The 21,899-nt window shown below is 40.0% G+C and overlaps 1 protein-coding gene across 3 annotated transcripts; it reads right to left on the reverse strand.

The window, feature by feature from the left end:
• Positions 1 to 481: 481 nt before the first annotated feature.
• Positions 482 to 20,957, reverse strand: LOC307021028 (oxysterol-binding protein-related protein 3-like). Of its 3 annotated transcripts, none has more exons than XM_079652746.1 (22): positions 20,840 to 20,957; positions 13,849 to 14,038; positions 13,067 to 13,183; positions 12,103 to 12,156; positions 11,911 to 12,024; positions 11,619 to 11,771; positions 11,415 to 11,505; positions 10,731 to 10,834; positions 9,888 to 9,977; positions 9,641 to 9,800; positions 9,369 to 9,493; positions 9,147 to 9,278; positions 8,561 to 8,654; positions 7,280 to 7,515; positions 6,375 to 6,512; positions 5,899 to 5,962; positions 4,870 to 4,948; positions 4,590 to 4,734; positions 3,937 to 4,081; positions 3,706 to 3,832; positions 1,325 to 1,447; positions 482 to 1,173 (listed from the first exon to the last, which is right to left on the reverse strand). In XM_079652746.1, the coding sequence occupies exons 2-22, from the start codon at positions 13,909 to 13,911 to the stop codon at positions 1,077 to 1,079; spliced, it is 2,451 nt and encodes an 816-aa protein (XP_079508872.1). In that variant the 5' UTR covers positions 13,912 to 14,038; positions 20,840 to 20,957; the 3' UTR covers positions 482 to 1,076. The 3 variants fall into 3 exon arrangements, with proteins under 3 accessions (XP_079508872.1, XP_079508874.1, XP_079508873.1); XM_079652748.1 differs by having other exon boundaries at positions 20,894 to 20,910; XM_079652747.1 differs by lacking the exon at positions 20,840 to 20,957 and adding an exon at positions 14,134 to 14,364.
• Between the last annotated feature and the right edge of the window lie 942 nt (positions 20,958 to 21,899).

Raw genomic sequence — 21,899 nt, forward strand, 5'->3', positions numbered from 1 at the left:
CGATGTCCTGTTCAGATGACGTCCAATCCAACGGGATGCCATAAATAAACTACACAGAATCACACTACACACCTACGCAATGATTACATTCAGGCACACTGTAGAATACAACCTCTTTGGACAATTGATATACTTATCGAAAACAAGCTACAAAATGTAATACCTTGGAAAATGCCGTTTAATACTTTTTAATAAATAAATTTAACGAAAATTAAGGCTATCAACTTTTAATACTTTTTAAGACCCCGCGGACCCCATGATATTGCACATTACTCATTTAATTTCAATGGCAGTCAGTTTTTCTTTGTCGCTTTTACTTCAACCACATTCGCAATGAAACTAATTTTACGATCATATTTTCACCTATAATGATCTGATGGAGTGACACTTTATGATGATTCATATTTTTTGGAAATACTTATTTGTGGCAGTGAGGGAAAATAGCAAACTAAAATGTGCCTTATACATACAAAACAACACCTTGTCCATCCATTGTACAGTTTATTTTCTTCTTTGAACATGTAGTATTATTGCTTTTTGTCCTCAATGATTATCCACAGTCCTATGACAGTCATGACTGGTTAGAACAAGGCAGCGTACTGAAGAAAGGCTAAAGTCTTTCTTTTATAACTAAAACCTCTGATTAGCTTCTGGCTTTAGTCATAAAACAACCCTCAGGTCCTGATGCTGACACCTCCAGCCCTGATCCTCTCCAGTGAACTCCACATATACTGACATCATCCAAATCTTTTTTTCGGAATAAAAGTGTTTATGCATAACTGCAACAGCAGTTGATTGAGTGAGGCACTGCAATACAAAAGGCACTTTGGTAAATGCTGAGATGCAAAGTAACACGGTATGAAGTATTTGTAGATTACAGTTATGATCATGAGGAGAAACTATTTGAACAGAAACACCACCAACAGAAGATCAGCTCGGTCCAGAAGAGGAAGCAGGAAGTCCCTTAGGTTTGCGTTACCATGACATGGTGAGATGCATTTGAACCAGGTCAGGACACTTGGAGCCTGCTCTCAGTTCAGTTTTATTTCAGTTGTATACCTCGCTCCCTCCCTAGGTCACCACAACACAGGGAAGTCCGTTTTACTGAAGCCAGGGTCTCTGCGCATCTCCCAGTACGAGTTGTTGCTCACCCACGTGTCATTGTTAGACTTCCTGCCAAACACAACAAAAGGATTTTCCTAAGAACAAGTAGATTGAATAACTTGTTCACACAGGATATTGCTAGCATTCGGCTGACGTAATGCCCGAAGCAAGAAACAACAGAAAAACCTTGATGCACGCAGATAGGAAATGATCAACATACTGGAAAAAGCGTGGCTGGTGGCTCATGTTGTTTTCCTGCAGCACTTTCCTCCTCTCTCTCTGGAGCTGCTCTATCCTCTGCTTCTGCTCCTCGGCTCCTTCTGTGTTCCCCTCCTCCAACAGCCTGGACCAAGGACACAAAGACAGTGGCTCAGGATAGAAGATAATATCACATTATATTTCGTTTAGTTCACGTTTTTATCTAAAAGACATTTACAATAACTGCAGTAGGGCTGACACATGTATCAACATTTTATCGGGCTTAAGCAGTATTCATATCGCAGGAAAAACAATATTTGTAAAAGGCTAAATGTGGTAAAATACTATTTTACATGAAGTATTGTGGAGCTGCAGCAATATCCTGCCCTATAAAGTATACTCTACAGCAGCGGTGCCCAACCAGGGAGATTCTCAGTCGATCGCGAGATGTGTCTAAAAATAGAAGAAGAATATTCTGTTTGATCGTTAATGGCATTTCAAAACAGTGCACAAACGCTACGAGAATTCCCTCCTAATTCTGCCCTACGCTCCCAAAAGGGGAGGGGCCTGAAAGGACAGCTAAATGCACAGCAGTCCATTTTCACCAGGCCCAACAACAAGAGCAAGGCTGCTACCATAGCATCTTATCGTGTCAGTCACGTTCTTGCGAAAACAGTCTTTCAAAGACGGCGAAGTTGTGAAAGAAGCATGGAGGCTGCCGACGCACTTTTGGGGGAAAGTAAAAATAACAGTAGCATTTCAACAGGTTTTTGATATAATACAAACTAAAGTTAGATACCGTTATTAATCAGCTGTAAGCTTTAGTTTGTTCGAACTTATTCATTATAATTATTGTACTAAATGGTATAAGAATGCAAACATTAAGATCTGTTCTGTTTAAATTGATTATAGTCCATTATCAATTCAGGTTAAGAAACTAGTGTTGCTTGCATCCTATTTTAAAAAGGCATTTATTTTTATACTCTACTAAAATGCAACAAAAAAAGGGTTTGATTCTATTAATTTTGTCTTTTTTTAATTGCGCTTTGGCAGCAGATTCCTGTGTAGCTTCAGATCTGAGTCGTCTTATTAGTAAGCCTAATTTATACTTTTGTGACAACACTATTTTTAAATAATGGCAAAGAAAGGGTTCAGAGTCTTTTCTTTTTTTCCTGTGTCATATGTGGCAGCACTGTTCAATCTTTCTTGAAAACATTACCCACTGTAGTATGTGACGTGTGAATAAACTCCAGCTCTGTATCAACGACACTGTTGTGTAACTTCAGTTAAATACTTGTATGTGTGTAGATTAGAAAGAGGTAAGATAAAGGATCTGCAGTATTTTATGAAGTACTCATCGTACAAAGGTCAGTTTTATACAAGTAGAAGTGTGTATTTACCCGGTAGTAGGCTGTCAGTAATGGCTACGCCTCTCTTTTTGGACTGGTAGATCTCGGCTGATTGGCAACTTTAAAAGTAGCGCTCGGTTCAAAAAAGGTTGGGCACCCCTGCTCTACAGACTGAAGAAATCATATCTGTTTGGTACAGACTATCGTCATTTCTTTTATGCACGTCATGCCCACCAAAATCAAATAATCACATTTAGTTATGTTTCCCAAATTGTGCAGCAAGATACAAACTCAGACAGAAACCTTAAAACACCTTAGCTTCCATTAAGCCAAACTTGTTTAAGAACAGAGACATTTTGTTACGTTTCTTGTGTGGCCATTGTGCAGTCGGATAGCAAACTCAAACATTTTGTTTGCGACTCTGGTTAGGTTAGTATTTTTTGCACTCGACTTTCAGTTCCTATGTCAATATAGTTACTACATGTCCTCACTTAACACTTGAAGGTGAAAAAGGCCGTAACGTTTCTGTACCAGACAGTTTAACTCTTCATAGGAAGAAAAGCAAACCGGTGTTACGTAGAATATTAACAATAGCACCTTTCTGCCCAAAACGTTTGTGGAACTATGGAACCAGAGGAACTCATGTGTTTTCGTACGTTGAAGCTAAAATGTTTTCACATGTAAAAACAACAACATATTAGTAACCCTGTTGTTTACGGTCACACTTTGATGTTTGATGTAATTGATCCTACAGAAACTAAATTCAGCTCCAGGTTTATTTCCTGAAAAAGGTTCTCAGCATCTTGGGAAAGTCCCTTCAGTGGAAACACTCTAAAAAGCTCTGTTCCTGGTACGCCTTGACAGCGTGACAGTCAGCCGGCCTTTTATCATTTACACCTTGGGTTTTCCAAAGTGTTTAGCTTCATGAGAAATGTGTGCTTGAGCACTTGAGTATATGTGTACTTAAGAGCAGCTCTTGAGTAAATGTGTTTAGTTACTTTCCATAACTGAGTAAATCATAGTATAAACACTGCAGATGGAAAAAGATGCCAACCTCTGGTCCGGCCTGAAGCGTGTGTCTGTGGAGGGCAGCAGGGGTCTCAGGTTGGAGTCCAGCTCATTTAACTCCACTGCAAACTGGGTGAAGCCGTAGTACTGGTCCTGCTCTACTGGCATGGGGTCTACACACAAACACAAAAGTACAGTTAAACTCAGTTTTTATCCCCCTTGTAGTGCCTTGATGTTAAAACATTTCATCTGACTTTCTTAGGGACCAATCACTCACTTGATCTCCAGATACACGTGGCAGAAGGCGGGTCTCCTTGAAAAACTGACTCGTGCCATTTTCCAAAGATGGAGTGAACTACTTTTCCATTTGAATCCGTAATCACACCTTCTATCTCGTTAACTGTGGAGCTCCAAGATCTTGCCTGGATAAAGAAAATGAAATTGTTAGCATTTTTTTTACATAAAGAAATATATTACACCAAATGAGAGCTGACATGTGACACCCATGTGATTAATACCGTAGGATTTATGTCATGGTTACAGAGGATTGGATCCATTCTGCCTCATTTTACATACTTCAATTGGGATTCCTATACAGCAGAGGGCGCCATTTGTTTGCCTCGATAGTGCTAATGGAGGAGCTATTTTTGACTAGGCAGCGCTGCTTTGAAGAACACTGCAGTAATCTTTTAGAGGAGCAGATATCTGTGTGTTCAAAAGGAGGATTTAAGGTGCTTACAGCCATGCACCTGGGATGATAATGTGACTCATACTAAGAGGGGAGAACCATCAGTCATAGTTTGTTGGGTACAATGAGGCACAGCATGTCCCTACAATGGAACTACACTGAACAGGAACAAGACACAAAAACAACTACCTTTCCTCTAAAAGCACATCAAAACAGTGATTTAAACATCTGTGTTTCCTAACCTTGACGAATGTGACTTTACACTGACAGGCGTCACCGTTGATATTTTTGATGGACATCTCTCCGTAATGTTCGATCCAGCGCTGGCCGCTCAGGATGTTATGGATGCAGGACGTGACTTTGTTCCATTCATAGTGGTCCCCAAACCTGGAGGAATCAAACACATACTGGACTCAATACAGGTCGTCTCATTTGCTGCACAGCGTATACTGCAACTAATTACAATGATGTTCATGTAAACACCTTTCAAACACGCAATGAGTTAAAGGTTAAAGGACTTACGCAGGTAGTGTGACATGTGTGGTCCCCATGGGAACAATTTCCATGGATTTGCCCCAGAATTTATTTTTCCATCGAACATCTAAAAGAAACAGGTCGTAAGAATTACAAGGTAAGTGCTAGTGACGATGAACATTGCCATATTGTCAAAATCGAACACGGCAAAAGTAAAATGAATAGTTTGATTTTGAGTTTTAAGATAAGGCCACATTATAATCTGCACAGTAATTTCTTATACTGTATGGATATCATGCACATCAGGAGTGGAGAGTAACAGCAATCACCAAGGCAACGGGAGGAAAGAAAGTTGTCTGCTTCAAAAACTGCCCAAAAAAACCCATTGCATTTTCATATTATTTAACCCTTTATGTTACTAGGTCTTTTAACCAACTTCAGTCCTGATCATCAATATCAAATATTCATTCAGTCTCAGAACTTCAACGTTTTCAAAGACAGTTTGTTTATATTATTTTAAAAGAAAATGGAAAACTACAGAAGTGTCTGTTTACTAACTGCTAGGTGGATTTTCTTTCAGTCTTGGAAATGTCAATGATTAGCAACAACATTGATTTGTATGCTTTTTTTATGTGCAGCAAACCAGAAAAATAATCATATGCAACAGGGAGAAAGTGCCTCAAGCTCGTGGAAAACATTACAGATTAAAGCCAGGGCTTAAAAATCCTGAATAATAATAGAATGCATGGTTTTATGCTGTAAGGTTGGAGGAATGTGGCTTAAGGGGTTTCAATGGGGATATTTCTTCCATAAGAGTCTGTATGTTAGCTACACACTTTATTACAGGGATATCATAGGAGCTGAAGTTCCAAAAAAAAAACTCAACCCATGGTATGCCGTATGAAAGATAAGAATGTGAAACCCAAAAAATGTCCCTAGTGAGGCATATTGGTTAAACTTGAACACAACCTACAGCAGGTCTCGCTGAAAAGCAAAAGGGTGTGGTGGCAGTGTAATCTACGTATAAGCCCAGACAGAAATGAGATTATCATTCCATAAAGGCTCTTTCCAGCTCACCTTGCCAAAAGGTGAAGTTCCTTGAATCAGAGTGACATGCTGACACAGGCGGGTGATGACTCACCTGGGAAACAGAGAGAGGACATAGAGGGTGAGATAAAGGAATATTATCAAACGCTCTACCACAGAAGTTGTTACATGAATCATTCAAACACAAAAAGTGTGAGAAGTGAAACCTATAATGTTCTTTTCCCCAATGATAAACCATAGCTACATTTATTAAAAGAGATTACTTTGAAACACACAAGATCACCTAAGAGACAAATGGCAAGTCAGTGCAGGACTTCTCACTAAATCTAGTAGCAAACTATGTCAAGCAAAGAAGTCTTGGGAATTGTTTTGAACAGTAACAGGAAGAGGGCACAAGACCTCCATTTAATGTTGATTGCATTCAAACTACTGTATGTGAAATCAACTGACAAGTAGCCCATCATACAGTGAGTCATGTGTGTGTTTTAGACCCCGTGATCTCTTACCTGCTCAGCTATAAACCTGTAGTTTTTATCAGGTCTGTCACACTCGTACGTCTCTCCCAGGAGGGGGTTGAAGGGTTTACTTCCTGCTCGATGGTAGGTGGAGGCATATGCAGATATTGCAAATGTTGCGATATACACCTGCACAGAAAGTCAGTGGGGATGAAGTAAAGTTGTTACGCGTGTATTCAAAGTATTGGCATATCTGCTACACAAGGTTGTGAACATGAATGAGTGTGAAACCACCAACTTTGTTTACATGGGACTATAGACATATACCGTAAGGACATTTAACACACTCACAAACTGTGTTAGAGTGTGTGTTAATACATGATTTTAGTGAGAGGTATTTGTGTATATATAGTTAATAATTATTATTTGATGTATTATGTGGTATATGTGCAGCACTTGATGTACATTTCACTACAAATGAGAGTCAAATACTATAAATAAAAAACCTTCGAATCAGACGCAGGAAGATACAAATAATTAAAAGGCTTCTAGCTTGTAAGAATAAAATATTGATTAAAGCGAAAAGAAGCGCTCACAAAGCAGAAGTCGGACATTAGAGTAGTTTTTAAAAAAGCTCTGGAGCTTTGAAACATATTTCTATATCTATATTTTGCTACATTGATGTTCATATTTTTTCCCACTTCCTTTCAATTATTGCTTTTCCACCTTTAAGTAGAAAATGTTTGAATATTGCAGGATGAATTTATCAAGTGACAAAACGGATCACTTGTTGTAGGGCAAATAGCTGTAATAAAAAATGTAGAGCCAATTTTATAGTGGACCTACTTTTTACATGCGTTATGTAATATGCATGTACATTAAACGCTTTAATGTAGAGATTAGTGAATGCTTAAATGGCTCTATCTAGCTCTTGCAGGTGTTTCTCTTCTCCTCACCATGCGCTGGAGGGGGTCCTGGGTCTGGTTGGCGGTGTCCAGCAGCTCGCTGTACTCCAGCTCCTCACACAGCCTCTGCAGGGTGTTGAGCGGCTCGTTGAGCTGCACTGGCATGGCCACTTTGGAGAGGTCCTTCCCGATGTTGTTCTTCAGGATGTTCCACAGGCTCACGGTGCTGGTGGGGCTGGTAGACGGCAGCGCGGAGCGACGGCGAGCCAGGGTCACCACGCTGCTAACTACAGGGGAGAAAGGTGGAGATCATACTGGTTCGATCATTTAGATATAGTTATTAAAAACCTGGTGAAATGGGAGAGACGACGATGCTTGATTGTGCTATTTTCTAAAACTAGGCTAGTTGCGGAAAATCTTTGATGTTCAAAACACATTTGATTGATGTGACATGATTTATTTAAACCTCTCTTTTTCGATTAAAAAACGAATCAATATTCATCTGACACTGTGTTTGAACTGTGAATTCTTGAGCACATTTAGATACAAAAATGTAAGATTTAAATGTAACTTAGTTTCTTTCAGTACCTTAGCAGCCCACTAGATGCCGCTCTGAGGACCACCAGAGACATGTGGGTGCATTAGGAGATACTCTAAAACTGTTTGCCTGAATGGGTGTTCTTTTAATATTTTTGAGGAAGAAAATGGATTTTTCAAAAAAATTCACACAAATGTTTTTTCAGTCCCTTTACAACATGACTCATAACACTGGCATATCACTTCACAACTGAAACTTTACAAAAAGTCTAACACATCTTGATAAAAGACGAATACAGTAGAGATAAACCAACCAGTCATTTCATTTCCATTAACCCCATTCTCTGTTTTCGATACCACATTCAAACCAATATTTCTATTTGCAACTGAACAATGCAATTACATTTAAGTTTTGTTACCTGAAGGCAAAGGTTTCAGCAGTGAAAACCTAAAAACTAGCACCATCTGCAGCACTGAATGAATGATGCCTGTACACAGATGCTTTGTCACATACAGCATAAGGCAGCATCGTAAACTACGTTTGTTAACACGTCTGCAGGAGGGCAGTGGTCATGTTCAACACATTCCCTGAGGAAGTGAGCCAATTCTACAATTCCAGACATCCATAATTGAGTTGATGCTAACACTCTTTGAGAAATAAACCTACAGAGGCTGAGTCACATAAGCTCTGCCTATTTTGGAAAGATTAAGGTCTTTTTGCACTCTCACTGTCTTTCCCTCTGTGAAGGGCGTTAACACACGGACAGATGCACGCCTCGTTACTGCATAATGTACCAGAGTTGTGTCTCTCACTGCCTCCCTCGTTGCTGTAGGTATCCATGGAGACGCTGTCACTGATATCACTGATGTACGAGTCATCGTCGGACACCTGGAGGTAGAAAATCAATGCAGAAGGTCAAAATGTGGTCATTTAAATAAGAAAGAAAACATGCACCCAGTGTAAAGTCTGTTTGTTGGGACCAACTGGTATTAGTGGTTCAAATAGAAAAAGGTTGTGTTGAAACTTGTTGCTAATTTGAGCAGGTCTGATGCAACACAGATTACACAATTCTATTCCTGCCAACTAACCCTTAATTAGCCTTAAACTTGATTAATTTGATCAATAATGCCGAAACAAATAGTTAATCTTATCTATTAAAGTGGACAATATTGATAAAGTGTAATTTATAAAAGAAAAAAATGCTATTTTCTGTTCCTATATTCTAAAACATTAATATAAACAAACAAAACAAGTCATCTACAGACATGGATGGACATTTTTCCCAGTTTTTGAATTTTTCTGGACAAAACAAGAAGTCTTTTAATAAACCAATGAATTTGACTTGAAGCATAAAGGATAACGTAGTAGCTAGTGTCTCACCTCATTCTCCGAGGAGGAAGAGGAGAGGAGGTACTCCTGAGCATCGAAGAACTCCGATACGGACTCTGGGATAGACCCTCTGCTCTCATTGGACACCTGGTGGACTAAGGAGTGGGAGCCTCCTGGACAATCCTGGTGAAAATAAGAAGTATGTTGAGTGAAGCTGTACCTGTAGTGATTGGTGTTGGCCATTTGGGGTGTAACTGTGAAAAACACACTCACTGAGGCAAAGCTGGTCTTCAGGCCGATGACCTGCGCCGGCTGTGGGGCCTGCAGGTCGATGGTGTGCTTCAGTCTGTCTCTCTCCGCTACCAGGGAACCAAAGGCCGATTTCAGTGTGGTGTGGACTGCAGAGAAGGAAGAGCCAGGCAGAGGAACTGTTGGACAGTTGTCATGGAAACTATCCTACCATATAGGCAAAAAAAAGCATGTTTTTCTATCTAATGTAAAAGCCTCTTCTGAGCAGACTAGCAGACGTCACAGCAGGCACTCACTGTTGTTGGCCAGCCTGCAGAAGTCCTCCTGAAGGCGGGACCCATCTGTAGGCGAGTCCGGGGATTCGGGACAGATCTCCGGTGCGTTTGCCTCCGTGGTGGAGAGATTGGGATTGGAGGCGTGGAGACGAGGGGATTGGGAGGAGATGCAGCTTGGGACCTGGCGGACAAAATCAGAGAAAAGGTGATCATTTATCCACACTGTTGAATGATTTCAAAAAAGGTTTCTTAAAATCTGGAGATGTACCTGTAGTGTGGCTTTGGGTTCTTTGCCATTGTTTTTGGATCGCCATCTCCTTGGCCTCTTCTCTTTTTTGGGCATGTCATAATTAGACGCCTGTGGGACCAAAGGAAACAGACATTAGGGCGAAACAAACACTATTCATTTCAGTTTTGACCTAATCACACACAAATGTTTTGTCTTTCAGGCTTACATTACTTGATGAGCAAGATACTTATTTGACTTCTTACTCACTGGGAACATGAGCAATGTTTATGTTACACCCACAAAGTTTGCTAAAGCATATTCATTCAATATTATTGCAAATAGCTTCAGAGTCAGCGTTTTTAATCAAATACATTTGTGGTGAAATATCTCTAGTAGCTTTCTGTTCCGTATATTCTTACGTTGTTCATGCACAGCCATGTAAATGTAAATTTAGTAAATAGTATACAGTATACAATATACAGTACAATATACAATATACAGTAAATAGTATACAAACAATATAAGTAATACTATATAATAATAATAATAATAATAATAATACTATATAATAATATAAGTATACAATATACAATATACAGTATACAGTAAATAGTATACAAACAAAGTGTCTCAGACCGAGCTGCTAAACGCTATTCCAGTTAGGATAGCGGGGGAGAAAAATGATGTTTCAAGAGAAAGGCAGCGGCGAGGGACAGTAAATCCGGCACATGCTAACATTCTGATTGCTGATGGGAGGGGTGTATTGGTTTTGGATTTGAGTTCAAATATCAATCTGTCTCCAGGATAGTGGACTCCACCTTTAAAACAAAGAACACCTCAACATGGTATGATGACTAACTTCATGTGTGTGCCTGGGCTTACTTGTAGTGCACTAATGGCGGGGGCGGAGTAAGTGCGGTGGAGGACCTCCATGCTCTTCAGCAGCAGATTGAGCTCCAGCATGTATGATTCACATTCCTCCAAGTCTGAGGGGAAGAGAGGTTACTATTAGATGAAAGATTGTGGGCATGCATAGACACAAATAAACCATTTCAAACGATGTATTGAACTGAGACTTGTGGTAAAGGGTCATTTCGGTATTTTTGAACAGGTTTTTGTGTTTAAGTGACAATTATTCTTGAAATGGGTTCAATACTAGCGAGAGCTAAACATCAATGTGGAATGACTCCAAGTGATTACATCCCATAACGTCTCTTAAAAGTGTTTTTGCCAACGACAGGCTGACAGGTGTTTGCGTGATCCAGTGGGTTTGTTATTGTGTCATGTGCCCTTTTTGCCGGAAGACAATGGTGGGGATGTGAATGGGAGACGGAGAGAGGAGGGCCGGTGTTGTCAGAGTTTGTAGTGTTTGAGTACACAAAGCGTAGCCTAGTGTATTCTAAAAGAATTTCAGAGTCATGGCTGGATATTTAGGTGATTTTGACAATGTGGATGTTGCGCAATATTTGATAAAGAGACATCCTTGACTTAGTTAGACACAATAAAAGGAGCCACCTGAGAATGTGTGAAGTAAGTGGGCAGAGAGGAAGCAAAACATAAACCAACCTTTGGAGCATTTGTTCATGTCTTCTGAGGAGTGGAGCCAAGAACTGACCTTAGCCTGGTGGACCGACGCCTGCTTAGTCAGAGTAGCCCTCTGTTTCAAAGAGACAAGACGAGAGAGCGAGAGGCATTGCCAGCATCACATAACAACATCCGTACCGTGTGAAATCTAAGGGAGCAGCAATGTTTTCTACAATTTGCACTTACCTTTCTGAGGGAATCACTGAGAGAGGGGGAGGAGGAGGCGTGGGGGTTGAAGAGGTGCCTCTCATGGGGGTACATGGCAATCTCGTTCTGCCGAAATACCCGGTGATGACGCATCTTTGACACCCACTCCTCAAAAAGCTCGGGAGACTTCACCTGGGTGCCATAAAGTCAAATTAGGAGCAATATCTTGAGTGTTTTTGAAAAGAGACACAGCACGTAGGGCGCTGAGACATTCGAGTATATCTCGGACTCAAAATGAATTCCCCATAACTTTGATCGTCTCTGGATTTACCTTTAAGTGATAGATGTTATTCTCCGTGTCCAGGTCGATGCACATGGCTTTCTTTTTGATCGACATGACCGAGAGGCCGACGTCGATGCAGCCGTGAAGCTTTCCCTTCTTCATCTGCAAACGTAACAATGTGTTATCTTGTGTCTTTGTTTTGTGGAAATGCAAGAATATAGTCTTGAAGATAATACTTACATCAGGCCCGCGCTTCGCATACTTCAAGATGCCTTTCTCCAACACGAAGTATCTCTAATTGGGAAACAAATCGAACATGTTTATTCAGAGTTTTCAGTTCCCGACTTTGAATTATAGGTTTATTGAACTCTTAGGTTTTGGGTAATTGTGTTTTTAGCACTTCTTAACACGTGGCTTGTGTGGTCATTTCTTATTCTATGATTCCTTATGATGATGTTTTAGTGTTTTGTCAAGCACTTTGTGACTTTGTCTGTGAAAAGCCCTTTATAAATAAATGTTACTTACTTAGGTTACACAATAGTTAAAAACACTAATAAAAGAAGCTATGCAGACACTGTTATGCACCTAGAACCGTGAGCAGCAGCAGTTAAAGAAGTGATCAGCAGTTTGGACAATGACCATCTGGAGTTTTTACAGTAAACACTTGCACACTGATAAAGCACTTTGAGAGTCTTTTCAATCCAAGGCAGAACTTCCCAGGAATGCACGAACACACAGAAGAGGGGGAGGAAGATGAGTCAGGGTTACAGTATAATCGGCGGGGAATAAAAAGAATGGAAAGAAGACATCATAATAATGGTGAAGAGGAGGAACTGTGGAAATAGCTGGAGGTATTTAAAGAAAGCAGGTCAGAACTTAGACATTGAGGCAGGACTGACTAAATGTTTGGTTCAATCATAGGTGTCATCTTTAAAAAGCTCTTGAAAAGCGTGATTGGTGAATTTCCTTATTTAAAAAAAACACAGCGCCAAACAATGAATACACTAAAGAATTGAAAGTCTGCCGTGTTCAGAAAACCATTGGCCTAACACTAACCCTAAACCCACATCTCTGACAACCTCACAGCTGTGGCTCACTATCTGACACCCTTTGCATCAAAAATAGCAGCGGGGGCGTTGTATAATAAGACGTGTTACAATGCAATCACTGTCTCGTGCTTTCACAGGGTTGCCGAGGGGCTCACCTTATGCCACCCCTTCATGGGCCACTTCCTCCTCTTGAGCAGGAAGCCCTCCTGTCTGTCGGGCTCCTGCATGCTGGCAGGAACCCCCCGGAGCCCCTCCACGATCTCCCAGCTGTCCTGGAGGGAGACACAGGAGCAATATCGTATGAGTTACACAGGCATTTCCCCTTACAGAAGAGAGGTGTAACACAGTCTCAACATGTAAACAATATCATCCTCACAGATTACCATTTAGGTTTAATAAATGTTGCGACTGCATTACTGGTTAGTGTAAATACAGTGTTATTGCACTTAACGCATGTGTTTATTGGCATTCATAGGATTATTTGAATGTTTGTTGAGTGAAAAAAACAATTAATAATGGCTACATGTTTTATATTGACAACTAGATCTGCAAGAATTAGCCAATAAAAAGTAATAATTTAATATTTTGATAAGTGTAATATGTCATTCAAAATGGCAGAACATTTGTTTTAGCCTCTTAAATATAGAGATAGTCTGTTTTTATATCATATTAAAGTGTAAAAACAATATATCCCCTTTGACGAACTAGGATGTCCGTTTTTCATTTTCTGACAAAACGATAATTCAGGTAGAAAATGGTGTGATTCAAAATGTTCTCTATAGGTCTGCTTCTAAACCAGACTTTAAAACACACATAAGAAGTGTTAATATTTGACCTGCTTCGGTATTAGCTGAGAATAGAAATCAAATGCCGAAGAGCTTTTTGTTATCACAGCGAAAACTCATATTCTCGACAGAAAAGTAGCACACACACATACCTGGTTACTGTCGTGTTTAGACGAGCCGCTGCTGTCACTGTGAGTGGGCGACGACGACGTCATCTTTCTGGGACTGAACCGCTTTCTGCCCACCGTTGTTTTGTTTCTGTGGAAACCGCAGCAGCAGAGATCACAGCAGAGCCGCCAGGAGCATCACTCTGACCTTTGAAGGCCAACGAAACAGTCAGCACTGCGGAGAAAGGTGGGAAACAAACTGATGTCAGAGCAGCGCTAAGGTGGCAGCGTGGGGGGCGACACAGATCCAATCAGAGAGGAATCACTTACTCAATGAGTGTCTGACTAACTGTGAACAGCCTTGTTGAGGATATAGAAATCCCCTAAGTCCAAAGTAACTTGGTTTTAAGGAAGCAAGAAACAGATATCCAAAATAAAAAAAGCACATGTGTCACGATCTGTCTGTGTTCTGTCTTTGGTTTCGTGTTTTATTTTGTAAAGTGTTCACCCCCTGTCTTGCCTGTTGCTTTCCCTCCTACCTGATAACCCGATTGTGTTCACCTGGTGCCCCTGTGTTTTCTCCTCCCTCCTCAACTGTGTCTTCTTTGTGTGATTAGTCCTGTGTGTATTTAAGTTCTGGTTTTTCTGTCTGTCATTGTTGGTTCATTGTTTGTCGTTGACTGTGTTCACGAGGTAGTGTTCCGTTTTGTTCCTTAAAATAAAAATAAAGATTTTTTTTCTGTTTATTCTGCATTTGGCTCCTGCCTGCTTCACTCACCCTAACAACATGAGAGGCTGATCATTCTTTATCATGAGCTGTGACGCACTCGCAGATCAAGGTTCAACTTGCACCATGTGTTCTCAATGATGTCTGCCTTTTTGTGGACTCTGATACTTTTGAGTACACACATCACTCACATATATGTTTACAGTCAGCATTCATCACTGTGGGAGTGCCATACAAGTGCGCTGATCAAAGGCCTTCGAGTAAAAAAAAGCATGTGATCATCAGGAAAATAGCAATACATTCCCCATGGAGTAGGGGATGCACCACTCTGAATTTGTCAGCCTCAATAGCATTAAATAATAAGCAGCATGCCTCACTTTGTAAGAATGAAAGGAATCATACTTTTAAGGTGTAAGGTAACGTCAGTTAGGGTTGGGCGATGTGGCGATACACAGTATACCGCAATGGTAGAGTTCTGTCCATCGGAAGAGATTCAGCGATACTCAAAAATGAGTAAAACATATTGTTTTAGTATTACAAAGAATTCAGGCTGGATTTGTTTTGCTCCAACTGGTCACAAGTAACTCTTCAGAACATTTCTAACCCAAATAAAAGATTATTTTAACATCATCAGCATCTTGATTTAACATTCATTTCCGAATTGTTAAAACAATATGAAACAGATCGGTACAAATGTACTGAATTATTATCTATTCAAATAATGGTTTCCAATACGATGTCGGCCAATTGTCACCGATTCCTAATCCAGCGATATGACTCAGCATCAGGCAGACATCAGTATCTCAGTAGATTGTGCAGAGCATCCTACAAGTGAGATTATCATTGAAATAAACAAAAGGGTTATAACTCCAGACAGGCTACTTGTTTCGATGTGTCAGACCAAACTACCACGTTAAAGGAGAGGTGTCATGGCCATTTCCACTGATCATAATTCTATTGTTGATGTATACTAAAATACTGTGCAATTTTCAAAAACTCATATTTGCTTCGCTCCATAAAGTATGTGTATTCAGCAGTATTCAATTTCTCCACTAAACGGCTCGCTGCATTGATTTATCCTTCTGTATCAGCATTGCGGAGTTGATTGTGAATTTGAATGTTTCTTTCATGTGTGTTGATCAAATGTTGTGTTTGAAGCTCTGCCTTGAGATTTCGTGAGGTCATGGATGTTGTATGTTAAGCTAGTTCTAATTTATCTTTATGAAAAAAAATCATAATTCAAAACCACCTGCAATGAAAACACATTCCCAATTAGCTTTGCACTTATAAAGAGTTTTGCATTGTGCCTCTATAACAGATAGTATGCGCTTTGCATGTTAATGGTTGCATGGGATAAGCAGGGAACGCCTTCTTCTCACTCTAGCGTAACATTCATTCCTCTCCTCGCCACAAATGACATGCCCCAACCTGGGTGTCTGTTTTATTGCCACTCCTTTTTTATGAGTATACTGTCAAAACCTAGCCTCGGGCGTGTTTATCAACATGTGAACAGAGCACGTAACGGTATGTTTGCTTCGTGTGTAGACGCACGCAAATTTGTGTAAACTCTTGGATTTTTTTTTAAGTGTGCAGCATGCTACATCCTCTGCAAACGGTAGTGGTTTGTGTGCATGTGTGTGTTCAGTAGTTCCCCAAGGCCCCGCTCACAGTCAGTACCATGCCTAGGACGTGAGTCATCAACAGGAAAGAATGTGCTCTGTGCTTCGATACCCCCGACACACCATAACACACAGCTAGCTACGGTCAACACTGGGCTAAAACCAGCCTGAAACACATGGACGGCCCACTTTCTTCACAGCTCCGGAGCACAGACTAAAAGTACAGACAACATATTTTGAGAAGGCTTGAATTGATAAACTTGGAGGGCTCCGATTAGCTCAAGTTGTTGGGTTCACACTTTTCAGGCTGTGACATGTCTGGCGTCTCCAGCTGCCACTGAAGCATTATCTCAAATCAAGTTCAGGAATTTGCACAGAACACAATTTTTCTAGGCTTTCAACAACAAACGGTGCATCTATACATAAAACATTATGTATGGGGATGTGGTGTAGGAGCTCAGGGCATGGATGGTACATTTCCAGCTTTGACTGCATTTGAAGAATACAACTAGATTATTATCTTTACACAACACGCTGTCCTCTATTCCTCAGCCGTTTCACTTTTAAACAACTCAGCAGCAAAGTTAGCAGAAAAACACTTCCCTTTGAGCAAAAACCTCCACTGCCACTGTGCACATGTTTCCTTTTGAAGTGTCACTACCTCTCGACACTTCCTCACTTCAAAAGCTTCCATGAAAGCTGTGTATTAGTCTATCTGCTACAGATGAACTGTCAGTCCCTGAACATCCCACGAGTGCCCTACTTACCTTCAGTGAGTGATTACTGTAGCATTGTACACCGCCGAGCCACCTGCAGTGTAAGACTAGAAGTGCTTGCCTTTAGTCTTACGTAATGGTAGTCAATCATTAATAGCACAACACCTTGTAAATGATCCGTTAAGATGAAAAAGGGGTCATTCTCACGGCAAGGGCCAATGCCACGGAGTCACAAGCTCCAATTAGGGAATACAAGGTTTAAAAGGTGATGGTTTTTGTGTTCTCTATTTTTTCTTAACACGTGTCAGCATTCATGGGATCAGCTGATGGGAGAAAGGAAGTGATTAGCCGATTCAAATGGGTAAGGTTTTGTCAGGATGTATGGAAGTCTGACAACAGTGAGACGCCATAAGGTCACGTGTTGGTCCAAAAGCAAACCAGTAAAAAGCTGATTAACCTTTTGTACGAACGCTGTTCTGTTTTTGCCCTGTAGCATATTGTCTTATTCACTGCACTAAAGGAACGTACCAATAAGGATTCAATGGCTTTTTTGTCATATGCACAAAAGCTAGTTGTGGCTTCTCCAACAATTTAACATAAAATATACTTATACATACAAGAGATAAAATAGTGCTAAAGACAAAATGAAATAATGTACAGTAGAAAATCTGTTATTCTTCTGAATCCCAGTAACCAACAAGCTGTCAACCACACTAACCACTGTTGCTTCCTCAAAGCTTTCACATGCCAAACTTTGTTCACAAGAGTGCATGCACTCCAGGAATGCTGCTATTAAAAGGCATTGTTCAAATAAACTCAAACAATGTCCAACAAGTCATTAAGTAGGCCTGCATCATAGCTACAGGCAACACGTAATGTGTATTTACAGAAAGCCCTGAGACTTTCATACAGCAAAGCCTCATCTGTTGTTTCCCTGTTTCCATGACAGGTCCTGAAGACAAGTGACGCTTGAGGAATCGTCAGTCTGGAGGCTCCAGTCCTGGCATCACAAACACACAGACATTGACTTAGCAGCCAATCCATCTGCTTTTCCCCGTTCACATTCTCGCAACAGCAGGACTGCCACTAACCTGACAGTGCACATAGTTGTATATCTTCTCCATTACGGGCAGCAAAAAGGTCCTCACAGATGGACCATATGTGACTTTACGTCCAATAAAGCGTCTTCCGGTAAAGCTTCTTCACAGAATTACTGAGTTAAAGCTGTGCATGATCCGCTGATTATCAAACTGAGAGCCGGCTTAAAATAGTCCCACATCTGGCAATATCACCCGGCTACTTCTTAACACACCCCAAATGTTAAGAAATGGATGTTGTGCAGCATATGGTTTTGCATTGGATGTTGGCAGTAGCACTCTGCTTATCTGACCTGTGACATGATGCCTTAACATAATGTTTCCTCTGACGTAACATGATGCGTGCGTTTTCTGTATTCAGGCAGAGAATAACTCATTTGGGCAGCAGCGAGTGATCAAAGAGGTTCAAATCAGCCTCAATATGCCATTCAGCAGACAGATATTTCCATGTGCACTCAAAGAGAGGCAGAAAGAGAACAAGCATTCTCATTTATTCTTGACCGATGTATTTTTGCAAAGATGCATCCCAAAAGACTTCTCTTCTTGGTCTATTTCCTGCTGAGACAACAGACACTTTGTGTTACTGCTCAATCACAGGTTGCTATGGATACTGAAAAACACAAGGCAAATGCAAGAATATATTCAGTTTGTTTGTTCTTTCGGGAAAATCTGAGGGCATAAAACATGGGGCTATTTATAGAACCTTTGCCGTTACCAGCAGGAACACGATTTCACATGAGTGTCAGCTGGAAGTAGGACATAGCATCCTATAACCTTATAAAACCTTGAGTTCACAGGCGGGCTATTCTCTGAGTGGCCACTTGGTGTGACAGTCAAAGCGGGAATGCTGTGTATTGACCAGCTTTTAAGTGGGTGTTGTGCAAAGGAGAGTGACATAGAGATAACTCAGTGAGTCACGACAGCCATGCTGGATGTTTACGCCCAGAAATGTTGCAGCAGGAATAAACATTTTGGGCTGGACTGCAATCAGCTGACTGAAAGACTTCATTGATTCATGTGTTGCAATCCTCTGTTGGATCCATATCACCAAGTTCAGAGGGGAAAGCCTGGAACAGCGCCCCCTAAAGACACAAGGATTCATGGCAGATACAACACAAGGGTCTTTAACCCAGATTGTGGGTTTGCAATGCAGCCTTTTAATATTTATACTCTTCCTAGGGCTGCAACTTGTGTGCATCTTCATTTAAAAAGAAATCTGAAGTTCATTTTCTGGATTATTGGTTAAGGATCACTTGGTCTTTAAAGTGTCAATTATATCAGAAATTCCCAAAGCCCTTTCTGACAACCTCAGTGTCTGATTTTTCCAACAATCCAAAACACAATTGTATTCAGTTGAATATGGTATGAACTTTTTGATGAATCAACTAATTGTTTCATCCGCTAGATTAGAGGAATAACTCGTTCCTATAAAAGGCTTTTGATGAGAATAGACATTTTATTTAAAGCAATTTTGGTATTCTCCTTCATTTTTGTCTGTAATGTAGAAATCTACAGCATATATCAATATCTGTCTACATCTATATATCTATATATATCTATATATATATATATAGATATATATAGATATCTATATATATATATAGATATATATAGATATATATATAGATATATATATAGATATATATATATATCTATATATATATATAGATATATATATATATATCTATATATATATATATCTTTATTTATACCATTTTTTGAACCAGCCTCCTCTCAGTTTAGATGTTAACATAACACTTCAGGGCTTTATAGATTTCTTTAACACTAGCTTGGGTCCTGTGCTGGCAATGTGTGCCAACAGGCAGTCAATGAATGGCACGTAGATAGTGATGCCATCTCCAATCATGCATAAATTATCCTGTTTGGACTAAGAGGTGTAAAGGCCAAGTATTGATATACAGTATGATAACAACAAAGCCCTTAAGCGTCACAAAAGCCTAAAGTGAAACCCTTGAACGGCTAATGCCGATTATTTTTATTCATTATTGGAGAGGGATACAACAGACAATTATTTATTATCATTTAAAAAATCATTGTCCATTACAAATTACCAGAGTTCTAAAATGAAATCTTCAAATATCTTGTATTTTCTTACATTACTATGAATTAACTTGTGCCCTGTTAAGCTTTTGTCAATCGACAAATGGAAAATCAAGTCATCATTTCAGCTCTATCAGTGAGTGTGGCCTGCAGGTACACATACTGTACTGTATGTGTAGTTCAAGCACAGAATGTTGTATACTGTCCTATATAAAAACACTTAGCATTGCTATAATGTAAATGAATGAACATTCAATGAATATCTCTTCAAATCCTACCAGCATAGCAAAACAACAGCCCTAATAGGCTACAATGTCAATATTTACCATTAACACACTAAATAAAAACAGTAACAATAGTGTGCTTGTGCTGGGGATGATGTCAGCACTGTAACCGATGCAGATTGGTTAAATTAAAAAGTAATTAATGGGGATACACTCCACGGGGAGAAACCACAGGTGTCCCGTGCTGCTCAGTTCCTGTTGCCAACAGCCAACACAGCAATTCAAAGTTGTCAGGCCAGACAAAATGTTCTATATATCCCATGTGGTCGTGAACCCCTGCACTCACACACAGCCTCAATGAAACCCAACCGGCACATCAAACAGGAGATACACGGACGCTTTAACGCACCAATTTAGCTCCAAATGTCACGAGGAAGTCCATTAATAATTCTATCGAGAGCGATATTTGACAACTAAAGCCACGACAGGAGTCAACTCTCCCGCTCACTATAAACGGAAGCTATACATTAAGGGGAGAAACACAGACATGGTTCCACGCAAGTTATGAGTATTATTTAAAGAATATACTTACGGTTCTATGGCGAAAGCTAAAGCATCCTATCCTGATAGTAGAGACATACGGTACCTGGCTTTGGGCTACTGCTCCTCGTTACAATGCCGGAGCTATGTGGAGGAGGAGGGCTCTGCTCTGTGGGCAGGAGTGACTGACGTTCCTCTGAGCTAATCACAATCCAGGAAAGACACCCGGGGGCGGGTTTAAAGAATGGGCGGACACTTTTGTGAACCTACCATAGAGTGACGTAGGCAGATATGTCAAAGACAGGAAAATACAATCAAGGTGAAAGTTTGGCGATAAACAATGATGTAGCAGGTAAGCTCCAGCTGTTCACGTGAATTCCTGATAATACACGAGTTAATTAGTGTGTTTATGTATATATTCTTTATGTTTGTTACCCCATTCATAGACGGTTTGGTTTCGGTAATTTTGGCATCAATTACAAGCTTGCTTTATATTTCACTGTGCCTTGAAATCGAAAAAACAGGCTGTTAGATTAAAAGATATGAGGCCCATTTCCGCCCCGGCCCTTAATGTTTGACCCCAGCATATACAACTACATAATTCAGTCAGGTTTAAAGAAACGTCAGAACATGTGTATAGGTTAGAACAACTGGCTAAAGATGCCTTTCTTCTTCAATAATGAAAGCGTAGCTTAAAAAGTAAATAATATAAACACAACTTTCTAAAAACGCTTAATCCTTCACAATCGAAGAACTGTAAAGACTAATCACTAATACAAAATTGATAGTAACATGATCATTTGAGTGAGAATGAGAAGTTTCTGTTTACAAAGCTGAGATATAACAATACAATCCATGAAGTGTTCATATTTTCCCATTAAAAGCCTTTCCAGAGGTTTAACGATAATGTAATCGTTGATTGTTTGTTGATTCAACAAGGTTGTCAAAAGAGATGGTCAGCTGTATTCTAATGAAATGTTAATTAAGTGACAACTCTGAAAATAAAAGTCCACTTCGTAGCTTCGGAGGTCAAATAAGTCATACTCCATCATGTAACAACCAATAAAAATGACATTATTATTACCCTTTATTTTTGGAAAGGCCATAGAACA

This window comes from Notothenia rossii, assembly GCF_949606895.1.
Source record: "Notothenia rossii genome assembly, chromosome: 10".
Taxonomy (NCBI): Eukaryota; Metazoa; Chordata; class Actinopteri; order Perciformes; family Nototheniidae; genus Notothenia; species Notothenia rossii.